Source organism: Patella vulgata, chromosome 1 (genome assembly GCF_932274485.2).
Source record: "Patella vulgata chromosome 1, xgPatVulg1.2, whole genome shotgun sequence".
NCBI classification, from domain to species: Eukaryota; Metazoa; Mollusca; class Gastropoda; family Patellidae; genus Patella; species Patella vulgata.
In genome coordinates, this window is record NC_065879.2 from 6,353,820 (window position 1) to 6,378,193 (window position 24,374).

At 37.0% G+C, this 24,374-nt stretch overlaps 1 protein-coding gene across 1 annotated transcript in view; it reads right to left on the reverse strand.

The window, feature by feature from the left end:
* The window catches only part of LOC126812708 (phosphatidylinositol 3,4,5-trisphosphate 5-phosphatase 2A), a 117,972-nt gene that overhangs the window by 38,459 nt on the left and 55,139 nt on the right, over positions 1 to 24,374 (reverse strand). Inside the window, exon 2 of the mRNA XM_056098904.1 lies at positions 448 to 621. Within this exon, the coding sequence (XP_055954879.1) occupies positions 448 to 581 (134 nt within the window). The 5' untranslated portion in view covers positions 582 to 621. The remainder of the gene's footprint in view (positions 1 to 447; positions 622 to 24,374) is intronic.

The following is a 24,374-nucleotide window of genomic DNA, read 5'->3' on the forward strand; positions in this document are numbered from 1 at the left end:
ACATATAGTGGGCTTAACGTCCACTAGACACAAACTTCAATTTTATTTCAATAATTCGCTTGCGCATAGGGGTCTTTAGCAGTGGGAGGAAACTGGATGACATGGAGAAAACCATGGACTAACATATGGTTCAATTTTATTTCAATAATTCGCTTGCGCGTAGGGGTCTTTAGCAGTGGGATGAAATCGAAGGACCTAGGGAAAACCCACGAGGTTAGACAGGCGACCCTACTCCTTGTCAAGTATAACAAGGGAATCGAAACCTTGCCAGTTGACTCAATGACAGACCTTATGATACAACCCGCACGCGCTAACCTTTCGGCCATCTAACCCCCGGTTCAAGTAGGTGTATTGCCACAACATAATAAATAAAATACCCCCCAAAAAGCAACCAATATACATCTTCTTTAAATATGCAAGAGTTGCCACTGAAAATGATAAACTTACAGTAAACATAGGACATATGCCCCCGGTAGGGACTCACTGTCCCGCACCAAAAAACTCCCATCATCCTTCGCTGCAAGTAATAGCTCCTCTGTTTGTAGTCGAGATATACCTTTATGAAAGAACTGTGCACACATCCTAATATGGATGTTCCTTAATGTTACGGAACCATTGCTTCTGTAAAAGACAAAAGAACAAAATAAAATTAGGTTGCCAGTCAATGAAACATGTGTTCACCAGCAGCCAAGTTTATCAAGCAGTTATAAGGGAAACAACTCATAACATTTTTAAAAAGGTTGGGTCATAATAATAGCCTATTCCTTGTCACATACAACCAGGGAATCGAAACCATGCCAGTTGATTCAATGACAAACTTTATGATACAATGCCAACCATTTGACCATCCAACCCCACATCTCATGTTATCGAGTCCACATAGTTGAAAGTTTTTACAAGTACCGGTAAGTAAAATTTAATATTTATATTAGCAAGTGCTAACCATTTGGCCATCCAACCTCCGAATCTACCTTTTCTAGCCATACTATTACGTCCACAAGGTGCCTCGTCATCCTGGCCATTTGGCCACCCAAGCACGCTTTTAATTAAGCCTACAGGTGTATGTTGGTGTACAATAATATCTCTGTTTTCCCTGTACGTGTTTCTGTGGCTTTACGCTGGCCAAAAAATTTGGTCTAATGCAATTATAATGTGACCATTTCCCTGTAACTGGTGAAAATGCATACATGGGAAACAGTCCTTACAGTTACATGTCTCACAACTGCATATCAATGAACTTTCCCTATTCTATCCATCATTCTAAGAGCCATGGTAGCTAAGCAAGACGCTGGGTCGCTAGTCTGGAGGTTGCGGGTTCGATCCCCACAGTGGCGGAGAAAGTTCATCAGGATTTTCTGACGTTGTTTCCCCTTGTCAGTGGTGCAGGACGGAAGGTCTGGCAAGTACAGCTGGCTAGTCATTCAGTAGGAAGAAAAACCAAGGCCTCATGTATATATTGATACAAGTAAAAGATCCCTTAGAGAGAGAGAGAGAGAAATGGGGTTTAATGTCCACTCGACACAAACTAGGTCATTTCGGGACTAACACATGGTTTAATTTTATTTCAATAACTCGGTTGCGCGTAGGGGTCTTTAGCAGTGGGAGGAAACCGGAGGACCCGGAGAAAACCCACGAGGTTGGACAGGCGACCCTACTCCTTGCCACGTACAACCTGGGATTCGAAACCACGCCAGTTGACTCAATGACAGACTTTATGATACAGCGCGCGCACGCTAACCATTCAGCCATCCAACCCCCAGATCCCTTAGAAGTTGGAATTCGATATAAGAGGAGGCCATAGTGCCGCTGCCTGGGCTAAATTTCCCTCATAGCACACTGTATGGCGTATGTCTGCCTTCATTAGCCAATAGCAGTAAGACGTTAATCCACATTTTATTTCAATTTTCTATCCATCATTCTATAACGTATCAATTGGTAATATAAAATCCTATCTTGTTTTTTCTTACTCAACGACTGCTCACACCAAGAAGACACAATGATCTACTCAGATAAACTATCGAGATTACGATAAAATATTTGTTATCTATGAATTGTTCTCCTGTTTACATTGGTGACCAAGAAGCTGATTGATAAATCACACTCAGTGATTGATAAACCATGATATAACACTTACTGGTAGCTACTTCTTTATCAGATTTGATTGTCTAGATAATGTAGATACAGAGAGAGAGAGAGAGAGAGAGAGAGAGAGGAGGAGTTTAAGTCCACTTGACACAAACTAGGTCATTTCGAGATTAACATATGGTTTAATTTTATTTCAATAATTCGCTGGTGATTAGGGGTCTTTAGCAGTGGTAGGCAACCGGAGGACCCAGAGACAACCCACAAGGTTGGACAGGTGACATTACACCTTGTCATGTTCAAGTGGGGAATCAAAACCACGCTACTTGACAGAATGTGACAGACCTTGTCATGTTCAAGCGCTAGCGTTAAACCACTAGACCACCCAACCTCCTGATTGAAATGAGAGAGAGAGAGAAATGGGGTTTAACGTCCACTCGACACAAACTAGGTCATTTCGGGACTAACATATGGTTTAATTTTATTTCAATAATTCGCTTGCGCATAGGGGTCTTTAGCAGTGGGAGGAAACCGGAGGACCCGGAGAAAACCCACGAGGTTGGACAGGCGACCCTACTCCTTGTCACGTACAACTAGAGATTCGAAACCACGCCAGTCGACTCAATGACAGACTTTATGATACAGCGCGCCGTCGATTTAGGACTTAAAATGGCAGTCAACTAGCTTAGTGTCTGTTCTCAAGAGGAGCCAACTGTAGACAGACAGCCTAAGTTTAGTATGCTGCTTCTAATCATATTGGGTCCTGTACGAAGATGATATGATGTTTACACTGTGTTTCTGTACATGATTTAAATGATTATTCAGTATTCGTACACAGATTCAAGCCAGTGAATTTCTGATTCGGGAGCATATAAATTTAAATAATACCATCAGGCCTGGAAATAACGGTCTTAGATGTACCTGACAAAATAGTACCTGACATTTTTATCTTAGTGTCGGACATGTATTAATAATATCAATAAAAAAGACAAATCAGTGCGAAACAAAATGATAGGCAATAGAGGTTTAGTGCCTGATAAAGCCTGAATCTGTGCCTGACATTGTCTGTGACAGGTGCCTTATTACCATAAAATGGAATCGGAGTATGAGTTATGCAAATTAACTAAAAGAAACTGAAAATAATTTACGAAACCTGAAACTTTTCCCAGCCTTATTCAAACCTTCCACGGTCACAAATTTCTTCATGATAATAATTCACACATTAAATTCCTTTACCACAAAATGTTCAAACTGATCCAAATTAATAACTTTTTCTTCTGAGTTTGAACTTAAGATTTTCCATGTGACGATTACACATTATGACAGCACTATTGAAAAAAATAATTCCTTTGCTGATTTTATACACTTTTGTCTTTTTATTCCAGAAATATTAAGTCACAATTTTTAAATTTCAATGAACAAATCATCCAAATCAAACTTGATCCAAAAAGTCAAATATCGAATCCCATTTAAAATAAACACAGAAGTCGATCATATAAAATGGTCCATTCTTTTTTATAAATTGCTCACATATTTAATTTAATTAAAATATGTTTAACAGTATTCACGTAGCTAGCTCGTACTGAAAATATCTGCTACTTAAAATTCTTCAATTAGGAATTATGATATGCATACTGCATTGTATCAAATAACATTGAACCACGATTAACTTTTCGTTAATTAACAATGATTTCAATACTGCACAACAAAAAGCTGTATCATGTTTTTGTTTATAAAAGTGTATCCATTTATCAAATAACATTGAACTATGATTAACTTTCGTTAATTAACGATCTGGACGCAACACGTCTTTTAAAATATATTTCCGGGATGTCAGATAAATGATTTCAAAACTGCACAACAAAAAGCTGCATCATGTTTTAGTTTAAATAAGTGCATCGATTTATCACTATTTTCAAGATAAGCACCATTTTCCTTGTTTTCAGAATGTACAAATACTGGCAAGTAAATATTTGATATATCACATTTTAGACCATTTCATAATTAATTTCCCTGATTGTGTGACTGGTAACATAAATATATAAACATACAATACAGATTTTCCTCGACCATAGATATTCAGATATCTTCTTCAACCACAAATTATCACCGACACAAGATATTCATTCACGTTAAATATAATACAACAAAAAATCTATTCCTTGTTTTAATCACACAGTTTCCCTGCCTCATGAGATAAAATAACAATATTAATCGCATAAAATCTGATGAGAATTGAAACATCAACTAAAATCTGCCATTGTTTTCCGACAATATAGTTCCTATATACACAATGTGATAATTATTAACACAATCAAATCTCTTGACTTTGTGGACTCATCCTACTGACATACATATTCCATTTCCTGAACAGACTAAAAGTAGAAGCACTTCAAATAGAAGTTATCAACATCTGTAGTAGTTAAACAGAATTCAATCTTTATAATAGATCCTTTCTTTAGTACGGTACCAGCATTATAACAATTGCTGTCTCCAAAATTTATGATTTTTTGTCCCCGCTACAAAAAAACAACAGAAATTTGTGGTGTTTCTGATATTGGATGACAGAGGAGCTGCAGAAGCTGGAAGGGATGAAGTGGGTGGGTGGTGCAATGCTTCAAACCAAATATAAACGATCTACTGTTTCAGTTGACAAAAGAGCATTATTGTCAAAACACTCCTTCATTTGTCTTCTGGAGCTTTTGGTCAACCATAATCTTGTGATTAAAAGCAATCCATTCATCCGCCTTCACATATTAGACAAAAAAAATCATTGGCCTTAATATTTGCCAACCAAAGGAATATAACTTTCTATACATCATTTAAAACATTTATATCCAACAATATTTTATCAGAAGACGCTGTATTGTAACTTGTATTGTCGATGCAATAAAAACCAAGTTGAACTATTTCTAAACATTGGCCTTAATATTTGCCAACCAAAGGAATATTACTTTCTATACATCATTTTAAAACATTTTTATCAAATAATATTTTATCAGAAGACGTTGTCTAAATCGCTGTATTGTATGATGGATTGTTGAACTATTTATAAACCTATGACATGAAGACAACAAATACAGAATGTTTTTCACAGAATTTCTTCTTTTTTTTTTGATTTCTTTGATTGTTCGTCTGATCTTATACAAGCCTAGAAATCTACATCACTTCACACTTGTGATTTTGTATTTCAAATGGAATGAGATTTTACGTCTTAACATCACTCAATCTCTTGGGACATTTCAAACATTAACAAAACACTTTATTTTGTCGTGTGAGAAAAGTACTTATCCACTTCACTAATATTTATTCTGCTCGCAATGATTCTTTATTTATGTTGTGGAAATATTTTCACAATTCCAGAAATCCAGACACGTATGACCATGGATAGGTGTTCACATATACCAACCATTTACACAAATTTGATCAAAACTTTAAGAATTTAAAAATCTAGTCACAACATTAAACAATTTGATTTCCAGATCTTAGAAGATTAATCTACCACATTTTCCAGATGTTCATTTTAAATTTGGATGTTTTGCTGAATTTTCTCGTATGAATCAGTATCACAATGAATTGAACCATATCCTTTATAAGCTTTACGTATATCGTAAGGTTGCATAATATGAAGTGTATGACAAATAATAATAACGCTATGATCTGCTTCTAGGAGCAATACAAAATATAAGTCTTCTCCCCCCAAGTTTATACTCTTATTTAACAGTCACGTCAATTACATGCAGCGTTTACATTCCTCCAGATGTATGCACATGTAAATAGAAGCATGCACCATACGATGTACATACACACATACGTTAAATAACGACAATACTTCACTTTTTACTCACATATTTTTAAATAAAAGGTTAAAGGTATGTTTTCCTGTTAAATGGAACATTTTGAGACAGAGAGAAAGGAATTTGGATTAATGTTCACTCAACACAAACTAGGTCATTTCGGAGCTAACATATAGTATAACTTTATTAATTCGCTTGTGCATAAGGATCTTTAGCAGTGGGTGGAAACCCTAATACAACTCCTTGTCATGCACAAGTGTGGGATCCAAACCACGTCATGTGACTAAATGACAGACATTATGATCAAAAGCGCATGAGTTAGATCATAGGGTTATCCACCGCCCCCCCCCCCCCCAATCACCGGAATGATTTGAATGTCAGATCAACATTGTTAGGATTTGGAGGCTTTCTCTGCTTCCTTCGGTTTCCTCCCACTGCTAAAGACCCCCTACATGCATGCAACTGAATTGTTGAAATAAAATTTAATCATATTTTAGTCCCGAAATGACCTAGTTTGAGTCGTGTGGATGTTAAACCCCATTTCTCCCTCTCTCTTTAAACTATACTATCTTTATTTCAAAGACTGTGCATGAGTAACTTGTAAGTGTACTGGGGATCACGGTGGCTAAGTGGGTAAGACGCTGGCTCGCTAGCCTGGAGTTCGATCCCTGCTTTGGCCGAGGAAGTTTATCCAGATTTTCTCCATTTCATTTCATTTTTGTAAGTGTACTATAGATAAAAATAAAAAATTTACTGTACAAGTCCTTGTTTAATGGGAAACTGTAAATAGTTTTAACACCTCATTTACCTGTGAAACATATACCTGTATATACCTGTATGTTGAGACAGTTGAGTTAATGCAATTCAAGCTGATGGTAATTAATACCAGCCAGGTAAATTGAAATGATGCTGACATTTAAGCAGTTTTACCTAAAGAAGTTCACTGTTTCACTTTTTTTTTTTAAAATTTACCGATATAAGAAATCTTAGCACCGACAAAAACAATTCTGAGTAAATTGCTATGTGTGTTAGCTTTCGATATTTTTCAATGGTACATGAGTGTTTCACATGAGTCAGGGCATACTGACTTTCTAGAACATCTTATACCCAAGCTGATTAAAATACAGATCTATATTTCGTTGCGTTTTTTTATATTTTCGATGGCCTACACTACTTGAAGATCTGACCGGTTGTTGCGATAGGTCACATCATAGTTCATACTAGCCACTTTTGACCCTATGACAATAGACATTTGATTAACCAATCAGCATTGATGCTAATAATGGATTACTAACAGTTCCGAGCAAAACACGCCTAAAGCTAGCCATAACAGACCTTTTCATTGGCTAATACCTCACACCATTCAGAACACATCAATGATAACGACTCCCCCAGATCCTAGTGTAGTAAAGACAAGTAAAATGAAATTTTGAACTATAAAAACGAAACAAAATAGGATCTGTGTTTCAACCAGATTGATCTTATACCACTTTTAATTGAAGGGGTTCACACAGCTTTTTTTGTACTTTTTTGAATTTCTTACTCAGTTTTTGTTTTTTAGATCTTTGACTGAACTTATGTTAGCCCAACACACCAACAAACTTTAACTTTGATTGCTGCTTCTCTTTAAAACTCAGTCAGGTGCGCTAAGTACAAAATAATATCCCGATTCAGGTTTTTCTTTACCTGTCAGAAAGAGTAAGATGAGAGTTCTACATGATATATATTTAGACACGATAAAATGTTTAAAAACTCAACTCCTGATTTTATCTTAAAGGAACAGTCTGACATAATACTTTGTTGTTTTCTTTCGATTTAGTATTACCCACACCCCAACTCAAACCCTCTAAAATGCTGCACCATTAAGCCATCGTCCTTGTCATTAACTGCTGTGCTGTCTCTAGCTGATGAAATAATTAGATTTCTGCAGTGTTTTCTACATTCTTTAAATAATACACATAAACTGCTTATTACTGAGTAAGACTTTATAATGATTAGAGAAGCCTAGTCGAAACAGCGCACAGTAATAAGCAGTAATATATAGTGACCCGTGTATTCCAGTTTAATTACTAAATTCCATTGAAATAATCTTTAAATCATACTGGCATCACACACTGTGACATTGTTTTATTTTTTTTGTTGTGATTCTTACTTATCTATTTTCAAAAACATATTTATATACTTCAGGTGAATCTCAATTTCAGAAACATAATAAATGCTTTAAACAATCAACTAATGGCAACTTGCATTTGGGTACTTTCCCTGGGTTTAAACAGTTTTAATCCCTAGCATTGGGGTACTTTCCACGAATTTAACACCTGGCATTGGGGTACTCTCCATGAATTTAACCCCTGGCATTGGGGTACTTTCTCCAGTTTTAATCCCTAGCATTGGGGTACTTTCCACGAATTTAACCCCTGGCATTGGGGTACTTTCCATGGGTTTCAACAGTTTTAACCCCTAGCATTGGGGTACTTTCCATGGGTTTTAACCCCTAGCATTTGGGTTTAACCCCAAGACTATGGGTACTTTCCACAGGTTTAACCCCTGGCATTGGGGTACTTTCTCCAGTTTTAACCCCTGTCATTGATGTATTTTAAACAGTTTTAATCCCTAGCATTGGGGTACTTTCCATGGGTTTAACCACTGGTATTGGGGTACTTTCCACAGGTTTAACCATTGGTATTGGGGTACTTTCCACAGGTTTAACCATTAGTATTGGGGTACTTTCCATGGGTTTAACGACTGATCTTGGGGTAATTTCCATGGGTTTAACCACTTGTATTGGGGTACTTTCCATGGGTTTAACCACTTGTATTGGGGTACTTTCCATGGGTTTAACCACTTGTATTGGGGTACTTTCCATGGGTTTAACCACTTGTATTGGGGTACTTTCTACAGTTTTAAACACTTGTATTGGGGTACTTTTCACAGGTTTAAACTATTCCATTCATTGGCTACAACACCTGATATCACACTTCATTTATTAGGGATATTCACAAAGCTAACAATATCGGTTACAATTTTGTGCATATGTTATTATATTCATTTATATTTGTCCTGTTTTGTCAACTCACTTGACGTCATTTGACTTTAACAACTTCCTCAACCATCATTTAAAATCCTGAATATAATAACCTACTTCCTCCATCCTAGTTTCTCAAATAACACCACTCAGTATTTCTTTACCTTTCTAAATATACCATAAACTTTATGATAAAGTGTGGGAAAGGGGGAGAGAATTTTGATAAAGAGAGAGAGATTTGGTTTAACGTCCACTCACCACAAACTAGGTCATTTTGGGAAAAACACATGGTTCAATTTCATTTCAATAATTCGCTTGCACTTAGGAGTCTTTAGCAGTGGGAGGAAACTGGAGGACCCGGAAAAAACCCCACAAGGTTGGACAGGCAACCCTACTCTTTGTCACGTAAAACCGGGGAATCGAAACCAAGCCAATTGACTCAATGACAGACCTTATGATACAGTGCACACACGCTAACCATTCGGCCATCCAATCTCCCTGAACCTTATTAAAGTGAGATGCAAAAAAATATTTACTCTTATATGTTCACAAGCATTTACTTTGTTTCACCATTTGGATTGTTTGATTAGTCATAAAGAGATAGTAACCCTTGCCTTGAAAACTTGAAAGCTATCCTATTTGTAGCCTGGTACTTGTGACTACTGAGGAGAGAGAGAGAGAGAGAGAGAGAGGTTTAATGTCCACTCACCACTAAATAGGTCATTTTGGGACTAACAAATGGTTCAATTTATTTCAATAATTTTGCTTGCAGTCGGATGAAACAGGAGGACCCTTAGAAAACCCACAAGGTTGGAAAGGCAAGTCTGCCACTTTACTCAATGAACCGTATGATCTAAAGGGCATGCCTAGGATCACTCAACCACCCAGACCCTCCCAGACCAGCACCCGTCAAGCTGCTTCTAGTTTGATTATATTCATGTTTTAAAGTATTGTCAAAGTGTTGAGGGGTAATACTCTCTATTCTGAACTGAGCTTTATATATACTGTGGGGGGGGCGGGAGTGGATGGCTGAATAGTTAGCGCCTGTACGCTGTATCATAAGGTCTGTCATTGAGTCAACTGGCATGGTTTTGATTCTCCGGTTGTACGTGACAAGGCGTAGGGTCCCTTGTCCAACCTCGTGTGTTTTCTCTGGGTCCTCCGGTTTCCTCCCACTGCTAAAGACCCCTACACGCAAGAGAATTATTGAAATAAAATTGAACCATGTTAGTCCCAAAAGGACCTAGTTTGTGTCGAGTGGACATTAATTTCTCTACAGTATATTGGATCTATTGTGATCCAACCCCCCTCCATACAGAATACTAACAATTGCTCTCTAAATGAGTTCAGACAATTAGATCATTGTAAGAGTGGAAAATTCATCACCACTGATTCATCTAACAACATAGTCATATTTAAATGTTACTGAGTTCATAAAGCTTCAGCTTTATCAGGTCCATAACTAGCTCAGAGCAACGAGGGGGGCCGGAAGTGTTCCCAGAGGTGCTGTAAAATTGATAGAGAATGTATATTTATTGGTTTTATGGTCAACAATTATTTCACCAAGGGGAAAGGGCGAAATTTTTTGAAGGGGGGGGGGGGGTCTTTGCCTCTAAGTTATTATTCTAGTATATTTAGTGTTTTCGTTAATGTAAGAATTAAAATGTTGGTCAACCAGCTTCATGTCTGCTGTTCACTTGTCTTCGGTAAATGTAAAGGTAGCTGTAAGTTCCGGAATTTCTGAGAGAGAGAGAGAGTGAGATGGGGTTTAATGTCCACTCAACACAAACTAGGTCTTTTTGGGACTAACATATGGATTAATTTTATTTCAATAAGTCGCTTGCGCGTAGGGATCTTTAGCCATGGGAGGAAACCGGAGGACTCAGAGAAAACCAACTAGATTGGACAGGCGAACCTACTCCTTGTCACATACAACTGGGGAATTGAAACCATGCCAGTTGACTCAATGACAGACCTTATGACACAGCGCTAACCATTTGGCCATCCAACCCTCCTGGCTGTTCGGTGTATAAGGTGTAAATAATGGCCCAAGATTCTTTATCTGAATTATGTAATCCTTTTCAGCAAACATCGAATTCATTCTTACAGAAATCTAAAATTACAATCTTACAATCATAATTAGGGATCATGGCTTTTTTAGAATTTTCACTCTGCTCAAAACAAATGTTGGTGAGATATATTGCTAATTACAATCATCAATCTTAGTTTAAAACTATCTGGAAAACATTTGGTAAAAAGAAAAAGAAAAGTCACAAATAATGGGTTTCTCATAATGAAATCTGGACAATCTAACCAATATTTTTATAAGGGTAATTTTCATGAAAATTTTTAGTATATTTATTTATTTGATTCAAATTAGAACCCTGGACGTCTGTCCAATAAATTTAATGTCTGGTTGGATTTAAATCTGAGAAATTATTTTACTTGCATTCAGTGTGACTGCTAACCAGAGATCTTGCGCAGATATCAAGCCATATGAAGAGTCCAGGGGAAGAACGATCTAAGTCACATTTTTGTCTTTTCGCATAAAAGGCAAAACAGACTTTTGGACGAGAATGCTTGACGCGAACAGAACAACAAATGGGTTTAATTACAACTTCAAAATGATGTTTAATACGAATCATAATTACCAGCACAACGACTGACTTCCACTTTTCAGCCAAATTACGGTCAAATAGAGGGTACGATGGACGTATTTGTCCGGGAGGCCATTTCAGAAGGGCCTTGGTTCGATGTGACTCCGATAGTTTTTACCTGAAATTGATTGTTCCACAAAAGCGTATACAATTTTCTACCAGATGGCGCCATTAACTGGGGCTCGTTGAAAAAGTGACTTAGATCGTTTCTCCACGGGGCTCTTCACATGGTTAAGTGGATAAGGCACTGTCTCACTAACCAAGAGGTCCTAAGTCCGATCCTGGTGTTGACTTAGAAAGTACCTCATGATCTTTCAGCCTGATGTCCCCCTTGTCAGTTGTGTATGACAGAGATCCTGGCAAGCAACAACACCTTATCTCTTTGATGGCACAAAAAAAAACCGACATAGAAAAGCTTGACAGCTGAAATTGAAGCAGGTAGTAAAGGCACTATCCAGATAAAATTTCACCTCATAGAACACATTGCACGGCGTATGCCCTTTTTCATCAGCTCTGTTGGTGCAGGAAATGAAATGAAATGGGGTTTAACATCCTACTGTTCTGCTCCGACTGAGCTAATGAAGACAGGCATACGCCATACAAGGGGGAACCACGCCAAAAATCTGGGTGAACTTTCTCGGCCAATGCAGGGATCGAACACCCGACCACCAGGCTAGCGAGCCAGTGTCTTACCCACTTAGCCACCATGGCTCCCCTCTGATGGTGCATAAAAGTAGGATGTTAAACCTCATTTCATTTTAATCTGAATCATCAGACCACTGCAACCCTCTAAAAGATGTTAAATGATCAATTAAGACAATGTTTACAATAAATCTACAGATACAGGTGCAAAGAAGCACTTTTACTTACTTTTACTCTCTTCCAGTTCCAATGCAAAAAAACACATGAAGAAATATCTTGGCCGTTAAAAGCATGTAAAAAGGAAAATGTTTTGATATGTACTCAATGGCTTTGTTCCTATTATTTGTAAATCGTCTACATGTGGGAATTTTTCACATACAAAAATACACCACTTCAGGGGTTGTTTTTATTCCAAACCATTCACAGACACCATAAATCATAGCAACTGTTTCTATGGAATTTCGCGGTATATTTACCATATTTTTGTAGTTTGTTGAAGCCTTTGATGTGAAGCAGCACGACGACCAATACAAAGAAGAAAATGTTATAATCAGATGTGTACCATGTAAAGCTTGTTTTCACTGTTTTGTCTATTGCAATTATCGACTTTCATTAATGGACATAAAACTATAATAAAAATACCTTAATTTCCCTGTATTTTATTTCAATTTTCACTTTTAATCTTGTTTTCTGATTTGTGAATTAATGGACAAAAAACTACAATAAAAATACCTTAATTTCCCTGTTTCTTATTTCAATTTTCACTTTTAATCCTGTTTTCTGATTTGTGAATTAATGGACAAAAAACTACAATAAAAATACCTTAATTTCCCTGTTTCTTATTTCAATTTTAATCTTGTTTTCTAATTTCTGCATTAATGGACATAAAGCTACAATAAAAATACCTCAATTTCCCTGTATTTTATTTTAATTTTCACTTTTAATTTCTGATTTGTGATGAAGTTTTGATGATTACGTAAAATCAAGAGACTGTCCTGTATCATACAACCAGTTGTGTAGGCGTGAAGCGAGAGTATTTTAGCTTCCCTCATTAAAACCAAAAGTAAACTGAACGAAATTGGGTTTAACATCCTACTTTTCTGCACCAACCAGTTAATCCAGTGTGTTATGCAGGAAATTTTCACCGGTCAACAGACTTTGTGTGTCGCTGGCACAAGTTACAAGCAATTGAGAGATAGAGAGAGAGAGAGAGAGAGAGAGAGAGAGAAATGGGGTTTAACCTGCATTCGACACAAACTAGGTCATTTTTGGACTAACATATGGTTCAATTTTATTTCAATAATTTGCTAGCGCGTAGGTGTCTTTAGCAGTGGGAGGAAACCGGAGGACCCGGAGAAAAGAAAACCCACGAGGTTGGACAGCCTAGATTATCTTAAGTTGAAGATTAAAATTAATGTGATCTAAGAAAATAAAATAAAACCAAGTACGAACAATTCAAATGGTATAGGCAAAATAGTGTAATCAGCAAATGGACTGTTCACCGTGTACAAAATACACGACAAACAGTGGTAACAGGTGTCCGGAAGAGTAAGCTTACCCTGCCTGGCGGACTTGGTAAAGGCAGCACCCAACAGTCAATAAATCAAAGGTCAAGTAATGAAAAAGTTTGTGAAACCTTACACCACCATGCTGATATTTCAGCACCATTATTTTTCTCTTCACTTCTCTACCACACAGAGAGAGGATGGAGAAAAAAAAAGTGATCATAATCCATCATAATTTGAGAAACACTTGTCGTGCTAATTACCTCCTTGCTACGTGGGTGATAGAGAAAATTACCAACCTACCCATCTGTTTCACAAATTAATCATCATCATATAGTGGTCATCAAGAACATACTATAGGATGTTTGTTTGCATCTGAGTGTATATTGAGAGAGAGAGAGAGATAGATGAAATGGGGTTTAACATCCAACTGTTCTGCTCCGAACTGGGCTCATGAAGACAGGCATATGCCATACAGTGTGCTATGAGGGAAATTTTGCCCGGACAGTGGCATTACGGCCTACTCTTATATCGACTTCCAACTTTTAAGCGCATGCCAATGTGTACACGGGACCTCGGTTTTTCATCCCATCCGAACGACTAGACAGCTGTCCTCGTCAATCGAACCCTCCGTCTTGCATCATTGATGCATCATTGACAAGGGGGTTACATGCAGAAAATCTGGAAAAAATTTCTCGGTCGATGCAGGGATCGAACACCCAACCTCAAGGCTAGCGAGCCAGCTCTTACCCACTTAGTGTGACCCCCCCACGCCCCAAGAGAGTAGGGCTGAACCTTCCCATCTTTTTCACAAATTAATCATCATACCCACAAACTACTATACGATGTTTATTTGCATGTGTGTGTGTATTGAGAGGGAGAGAGAGTGAGAGAGATAGAGAGAGAGAGAGTGTCTGAACAAGAGATCCTCAGATGTTGTTATCCAGTAATTCTATCTGGAAGACATGTCACTAGATCATGTTGTGAGTGTTTATTTTAGATGTTAAGATATGAGAAATATTCGTGTTAAAATGTTGTTTTGCGCAGGTCGTGTCTCGGTTATAATGAAGCTATTGATAATCATTGACTGTGTTTATTATAACTACAGTCTTTACCATAATAAATAAAACACATATAAACACACACACACACAGATATCAGACTTCTTCGGGTAAAAAGAGCTTCATTCACAGTCAAGACTATATACTAGATCTTGAAAATCAAAAACCATACCATATATTAATATTATAGAAATTTGTTCAATAACCCGGCCCGGTTTCACAAAGTATACTCAGATTTAAGTTAAGAATCTACTCAACTTTCAATCACAGTTTATGAGAAATATCTTTGATCCAGAAACACTTAAATTTGCACATAGTTTCTTACTGTTACACTGAAACAGCAGAAGTTTTATCAAGAGCTATATTTTAGTTAAATTAAGGTCAACAATTTTGAGGAAATTCTTAACTTATATCTGAGAATGTTTTCTGAAAGCAGGGCCTGTTCTGCTCATAGGTTTTAAGCAAGCCAAAGTAATTTAATTTTCGGATTCTATTTGTGATAAAGAAATAGCCTCTTTCGTCTCCACTGGATATAAAACTAGGTCAATTCGGGACTAACACATTTCAATAATTCGCTTGGGCATACGGGTCTTTAGCAGTGAGAGAAAACTGTGTCTAACAATTAAACAAACTTACATGTATATTGCGGACACCCTGTGAAATTTGAGAGTGCTGCTTTGAATTTTTGATTTTTGATTTTGTCTCTTATAATAATAAATACTGCGATATAACGTTGTTATCTATAATACAGTAATAATTCTACTTCCTGTATTATATATCAACAAGTATGTCTGACTATACACCATCTGTAAACATGCATGTGCACCAAGACATGAGATCGGGTGATTAAATGAGAATTAAGGAGTCAAAGAATGAATCTTAATAGGTGTATCTGGTCCCGGTTAATGGTTTGATTTACGAGATATAAATGGTTTTAGGATACACTATTACTTGCCTATTAACTTTTTCTATATACAATTACAACTTGGAACAGATACATAGGCCTATATACCAGAAGGGATTCTTACTGTATGCTCTTATAGAAATGAAATGGAGTTTAATGGCCTAGGCTGACCTTAAAAATATCTTTGTTTCGCCTAACGCGACCGACTAACTAAAACCACCCCCGACTTAAATTATTTTATTGCACTTTTCCGCAATCTTTTTATTTTATTTTGTGTGTCAACCTGAAATATATCACGAGAGTTATTTCCCTTTACTATGGCTATACTTAGGGGTAATTGGGTTTGATTCATTATTGAAACTGGTTGATCAAGACGAAAGCGTCATAGGTGTCGCTTCTCAACAAAATGGTTACAGACGAAAGCACGTCCATTCTCACGAAATGATTCTGCCTCTATGTCTGTGGGGCATCGTTTTAAACATGACGACGATATTTTCAATATCCGTTTTCGAGAAAAATAAAGGCACAACCCGCACGATCGTTAAAAAAGTGTTGAGGGAGTTTCAAACGTGAGTGTGTCGCAATTTGTGTGCGAGTCGTGCATCAAGAAAAATCCCGATGTCATTGATTTGTTTGCCAATAAAAGAAGACGAATGTTTGCACCCGGAAAATTATCAAGCTGTCAAATTAGCTCTTAAAAAAAAAAATCTGAAAAAAAACCCGACCTACATGTACCGACCCTTCTCCTCGATTGTGGGTCGGGTTTGGTGAAACAAAGATATTTTTAAGGTCAACCCTACTCTTACAGGGTTAAAGAAGACAGGCATATGCAATACAGAGTGCTATAAGGGAAATTTTGCCTGGACAGTGGTGCTAGGTCCTACTCTTATACTGAATTTCAACTGCCAAGGGTTCTTTTACATGCAATGAAATGTTCACACAGGACCTTGGTGTTTTGTCCCATCAACTATATGTTGTCCCTTGCCAGACCCTCTGCGGTACTCTTATAGAATAAAACTGTAAATTGACTTTGTCTAAATATTAGTATTTTTAATCCTTAAGATGCCTTTAATAATCGACTTATGAAATGAAATGAAATGGGGTTTAACGTCCTACTGTTCTGCTCCTAACCTGGGCTAATGAAGACGGGCATACGCCATACAGTGTGCTATGAGGGAAATTTTGCCCGGGCAGCGGCACTACGGCCTACTCTTATATCGAATTCCAACTGCCAAGGGATCTTTTACGTGCACGCCAATGTGTACACGGGACCTCGGTTTTTCGTCCCATCTGAACGACTAGACAGCTTTCCTTGTCAGCCCCTCCATCCTGCATCACTGACAAGGGAGAACCACGCCGAATCGACTTATGATACTAGGCAAATGAATGCTGGAGATACGCCATACAGCAATGAATTGCAACTGTCAAGGGTTCTTTTACGTGCACACCAACATACCAAATAGAAAGTGGGTTCAGGAAGTAAAAATACAGCTAAAAAAAATCATCCAGATAAAAAGGTACATTTTGAGAGAAGATTTACGTCTGTTTAGTATATAGAAAATGAGTTCAGGAAGAAAAAGTACAGCTAAAAAAAATCATCCAGATAAAAAGGTACATTTTGGGAGAATATCCAAGCCTGTTGACTAAATAACACTGATGAACATGCTTTAAAATGATTGAAATTGGAATAAAATTTTATTTGAGTCAATTTCTTCCTTATGTAATAATTATGGTAATGGATTACATGTATCATAACAACAGATGTGTAGCTTGGTAACAACCCAAATTGTACTATATTATGACACCACATCAGGCAGATATTAACACATATTTAATCCAGCTTACATTCTCTACAACTTTTATAATATATATCAAGATATATCATAATAAATTCTGGCCAGATGCCAAAAATTTGAGGGTGGAGGGAGAGAGAGATAGAGAGAGAAATGGGGTTTAACGTCCACTCGACACAAACTAGGTCATTTCGGGACTAACATATGGTTTAATTTTATTTCAATAATTCGCTTGCGCTTAGGGGTCTTTAGCAGTGGGAGGAAACCGGAGGACCCGGAGAAAACCCATGAGGTTGGACAGGCGACCCTACTCCTTGTCACGTACAACCGGGGATTCGAAACCACGCTAGTTGACTCAATGACAGACTTTATGATACAGCGTGCACACGCTAACCATTCACCCATCCAATTTCCCGGAGGGAGAGAGAAATGGGGTTTAACATCCATGACACAAACTAGGTTATTTTGGGACTAACACATGGTTAAATTTTATTTCAATAATTCGCTTGCGCGTAGGGGTCTTTAGCAGTGGGAGGAAACCGGAGGACCCGGAGAAAACCCACGAGGTTGGATTGAGGGTGGAAAGTTTGTAAATAGGAAGAATAGTTTGTTATAGTATTAAAGCTGTTAATGGATTAATTTCACTCCATTCCCCATGGTCATTGCAGTATAAGCAGTAAGATGAACTGTACTATGCTTTCAATCACCAAGTTTCTGGCACTCTTGTACTGTTGTACGATTCTCTATTATATTAATTGACAACATAACTCTAGGGTATAAGCACATAGTTACTATCAATAGCAGTAATCTAGAATGACTCCGAAAAGAAAACTGGCTGATATATTGAGCTCTGGTCAATTTTATACAAATTACAGCAGAGGTGCAGCTATGTTCTAAACGTTGGGAAGTGAGCGGTTAGTGCTAAATGATAAGGCCAGCTCAATATTTCGCCATAGGTCACGAGATGTAAACAGGGCTACCACTAATCCCAACCCTAGCCCTAACCCTGAACTTTGACAAAAATTGAGCTGGTCTTAACAAATAGATTTAGCCGGAAGTGAGCACATAAAAAAAAGGTGCCATGAATGAATTGACTGTCAGGTGTTAAGGCATAATTCAAACGATGAAGATGATGATGATGACAATGACTATCAATGAATAAAACCATGCTAAAATATTAAAATATCTTACTGTGATCGAGTGCATCCTCGTATTCTGCTACATTCCGAGTGAAATCCATTCGGTGGAAGAGAACGGAATTTAATATTATAATAATCCACTTTCTGGCCATGAATACTACAATCAGCCATTTTGCTTTTGTTATGCTACGTGTTGACTATATCCCCGAAAATACTATCATCACACCAAATTGTAAAATTAAATTAAATTTGTATCTGCTAACACAAGTTTAAAATAATCCCTAAAATAAACACCTCAGCTTATTTCAGATAAGGTCATTCTGTAGGTTTATTACAGATAAAGTCCTCTATAAATGTGTGTATATATGTCCTCATTATGTTGGATTATAACAGATAATGTTTATATGTCCTCATTATGTACATGTAGATTCATAATATACATAATTCTGAAAATATATTCCACTGAACTCAAAATATCTTTCTATTGTCAGCTTATGTATGTTTCTATATCTACATGTAGTTCTACATGATTTTCAAGTCATTTTTCATAGAAAAAAACTCCAACATTTTTCAAACATTTTCAAAGGCTATATAGCACTTTACAAGTTCACATTTGATGATAATATTCTTCCATCATTACCACACATTAATACAGTTCACATTTTTTTGGTTAATCATTTTATAAAAATATTCCACCTCGAGCACGTCATACTGTCATATAATGACCATAAATCATTTTCAGAGAGTTATTACATTAAACCCACTTTTCTACCCTCACATTTTATTTTCATCAAGCCATGTGATTATGCCTCTAATCCCTCCGAGACGTTTCACATTTCATAAATACCATAACTTCAGGCTCAAACTGTCCTTGTTATTTTTTTCATGTGTGAGTTTTTGAAATGTTCTCATTACACAAAGACATGTTATTGACTCCAGCATTTGGAAGAGATAATCCATTTAGCAGATCTCTGCAAGTTTCTGTTAAATTTTTCTTAGTATACAGTCATATTTTTTCTTTCTATAAATATTTTTTGTTTAAATCCTGTAACAATAAACATAAAATAAAAGTCAACTATGAATGCTGCCTCTAATCAATCTGATTTAAACACAGATCCTATTTCGTTTTGTTTTTTTATAGTTCAACATTTTGTTTTATTTGTCACTACTACACTAGGATCTGAAAGAGTTCTTATATAACCTGCATTCTGGATGGCGTAAGGGATTAGCCAACGAAACCATCTATTACGGCGATTTCTTGGCGTGCGATGCACAGAACTGTGGTTAACCCACTATAAACATCAACGCTGATTGATTAATCAATGTCTGACGGCATTGGGTCAAAAGCCGCTCGTACTACCCCTGACGCGACCTCCCAGTACAACTGGTCTGATCTTCATGTAGTGTAGGTCATCGAAAGTATAAAAAATCGAAACGAAATATAGATCTGTATTTTATATCAGATTGGCATCCAACATTTTGTTGAAATTAACTAAATATTCCTATCATAAGACAATAAGGAGATAATTAAACCAAGATCAAAATAAAATACTCCAAAAACTGCCTCAATCTTTTGTTCAAAGTAAAATTTACCACCAAATAAAACTAATTAAATATTCCTATAATAGGGCTTTAATTGCCTATCCATCCTATTTATGACATTCAGGATAAAAATTTGAAAATAAAAACAACGTAATCAAACTAAGACCAAAGAGAAAACATTTTACAAACTGCCTTAACCTTCTAATACCTCCAAAAAACTAACTAAAAATCAGAAAATCCTGGGAAAAAACTTTGATAGTTATACCTCCAAATTGTCACATTTAAGATGACAAATCTGAAAACAATTAACAAAAATCCAACATACCAGACCCTCTGGTACTCTTATAGAATAAAACTGTAAATTGACTTTGTCTAAATATTAGTATTTTTAATCCTTAAGATGCCTTTAATAATCGACTTATGAAATGAAATGAAATGGGGTTTAACGTCCTACTATTCTGCTCCGAACTGGGCTAATGAAGACGGGCATATGCCATACAGTGTGCTATGAGGGAAATTTTGCCCGGACAGTGGCACTACAGCCTACTCTTGTATCAAATTCCAACTGTTAAGGGATCTTTTACACGTACGCCAATGTGTACACGGGACCTTGGTTTTTCTACCCATCCGAACGACTAGACAGATGTCCTTGTCAGGCTCTCCGTCCTGCATCAGTGACAAGGGAGAACCACGCCAGAAAATCTGGATGAACTTTTTCGGCCAATGTAGAGATCGAACACCCGACCTCCAGGACCTCCAGGCTAGCAAGCCAGCGTTTTACCCACTTAGCCACCGTGATCCCCCAAAAATACAAAGACAAATATGTTACATCACCTTGTTATAATAATAATATTATTTGATATCATGATATTCACTGTAATGTTGATATCATTGACTAAGCAACAAATAACTGTTATAAATGTAAATGTACCACACTAATAGATCAAAGTCGTCAGTTTATATACATAATGTGTATTATTTAGTTAAAATTGTTAGTAATCGGGCAGTGGTAATTAAGTAGGTGTTTTGTCACTAAGGTGTTAAAACTGTGACTATTGAATGATATACACTACTATTGTCCAGGTTTGTGTATTCAATAGTGATGGGTGTTATAAATAGTCACACTTTTACACCAGTAGGGACATGTTTCACAGCTAGTAACACACCTGCTAATTAATGACTACTGTATAATTTCTAACCACTTCCTACACATACTAAAACTTAAGTTAGAATGCTGACCACTTATATGATTTAATAAAATGCATAGCTTCATTAGTATCAGTTTACCAGTGATTATACCTTCATAACTCCAACAAAATTAAACTGAGCATGCACCTGCATAATAAATGACACGCATTACTGCACGTGTAAACTAATCCACCTTTCCCATCAACACAAGTGTTATACACATCATATGCAGTGCCAAAAGTATATAGTCGATCATTCTAAAATGTAATCCATTATAAAAAATCAAAAATGTAAATCATGAGCTAACAGTGTGTAAACTAACAAACTGGCTAATCAAGCTGTCAATCATAATCACCCCCATTATGGTTCAATTTGTGTCGAGAATATGAGAACGATTTGAACTATCTGTATTGCCACTTCGGTTTATAGATGTATATCTGCTATCACAAAGTTATTTACGGTTCACATTTCAGAATAAAATAAGGTTCATTGTGCTTGATTTTGATTTTGTATTTTTAAGAGAAATGAAATAAAAATAAGGTTTAACTTCCTACTTTTCTGAATCAATCAGGTTTTGAGAGAGAGAGAAAGAGAGAGAGAGAGAGAGAGAGAGAGAGAGAGAGAGAGATGGGGTTTAAGTCCACTCAACACAAACTGGGTCATTTTGGGACTAACGTATGCTTCAATTTTATTTCAATAATTCGCTTGCACATATGGGTCTTTAGCAGAAGGAGGAAACTAGAGGACCCGGAGAAAACCCACATGGTTGGACAGGCAACCCTACTCCTTGTCAAGTACAACCGGGGAATCAAAATCACACCTGTTGACCCAATGACAGACCTTATGATACAGCATGCATGTGCTGACCATTCTGCCATACCCCTCCCCCCATCCCATCCCTCCCCCAGGCTAAGAAAGATGGGCATACTCCATCCAGTGTGATACGAGGGACATTTTGCTCAGACAGCGGTGTTCTGGCCAACATCATCCAGTGCGCTATGAGTGTCATTTTGCTCAAACAGTTGTGCTCCAGTCTACTATTATTTCAAGTTCTAAATGCCAAGGGATCTTTTATGTGCACTACCATCTGTATGTACACAGGACCTAGATTTTTTATCACTTCCGAACAAACAGTTGTTTTTTCTTGGCAGACCCTCACATTTTATAACAAAATGTTTACCAAGGTTAATTGTGACTGATTTTAATTGTTACTTTATAAACATGCATGTATTTACAACATGATTTCTAGAAACAGTTAATGCATAGAGCAATACTTTAATTCTATCATTCCAATTTCACAGATGGACAAAAATTCCACCACAATTTAATAAAACATTTAAATAAATCCTATAATTACTATTGACTTGGTATTAATCAATTTAGAAGCAGAGAAACTTTATCTTTTATCTGAGTCCACAGTTGACTTACCTTACTAAAATATACCCAACATTAATCAATTATAAATCAATTGTCAGATAAAAATATAATTTATATCAATAATCAGCTATATATGACATCTTTCTAATCAATAGTTAACCAGAAATAAATGGGTTCGTTCGTTCCTAAAGTTTTACAACCACTTCCACCATAGGTGATATCGTGGACAAGAAATTAATGGGGTTTAACATGCACTTTTATAGTCCTCTTTCTAATCTATAGTGGAAAGAGAGAGAGATAGAGAGAGAGAGAGAGAGAGAGAGAGAGAGATGGGGTTTAACATGCACTTTTAGAGACCTCTGAATGTCAATTGAATTTAACCATTTTTGGATTTATATTCATTTTGGAGATACAATTTTCGCAGTATTGTTTTTTTTGCAAGGCATTCAAAATCTACCGAATGACCATCAACTGCTTTAAAACAAAGACATTTTGGGACAACTATAAAGTAAGATTTTAAATTTTGCCTTTTGCCTAAACATTGGGTGTTTCAATAAACTCTTTATCAAATCACCGATTCTTTTCAGTGCACACTAACAAATACTCTGGTTGACCTAGGTTTCCCATGGGGGGTTGGATGGCTGAATGGTTAGCGTACGCGCGCTGTATCATAAAGTCTGTCATTGAGTCGACTGGCATGGTTTCGAATCCCCGGTTGTACGCGACAAGGAGTAGGGTCGCCTGTCCAACCTCGTGGGTTTTCTCTGGGTCCTCCGGTTTCCTCCCACTGCTAAAGACCCCATACGCGCAAGCAAATTATTGAAATAAAATTGAACCATGTGTTAGTCCCGAAATGACCTAGTTTGTGTTGAGTGGACGTTAAACCCTATTTCTCTCTCTTCTCTCAGGTTTTCCATACCATCCAAAAAACAAGACCCTCATCCTCATCAGTCCTCTGTCTTGAACTACTGACAGGAGCCATGGTGGCTAAGTGAGTAAGATGCTGATTCGTCAGCCTGGAGGTTGCGGGTTTCCCCTTGTCGATGAAGCAGAACGGGGGGTCTGACAAGGACAGCTGTCTAGTTGTTCGGATGGGATTAAAAACCTGAGGTACCGTGTACACATCGGCATGCACATAAAAGATCTCTTGCCAGTTGGAACTCAATGTAAGAGTAGGCCACACCTCCGCTGTCCGCGGAAAAATTTCCCTCATAGCACACTGTATGGCATATGCCCGTCTTCATTTTTGCACCACTGACAAGAGAAGACACGGTTGGAAAATCTAGAGAAACCAATATGGAATCGAATCCCGGGCCTCCTTTTTAGTGAACAAACGCCATATACTCACAGAAACCCAGATTTCTCCAAAATATCCTGATGCACAAGTGATATAAAAGATTAAAATTTACCATATGTCATGCTATGATCAAGTTGGGTTATTTTTGCCATTTTATGTTTTCAGACCAAATCTGGCATTCAGTAATCTATAATTACAAATCTCTTGGCTATACAAACATCAATTTTATCACTGACAATAGTAACGTTATGTCAACTAAAAATAGCGAGGACTCGAAGACAAGTTCAACACAAATTAACAAAATAAATAATAAAATTCAATTGCACATAACTACATGTAAATTGTATTTTACCAATACAATAAAA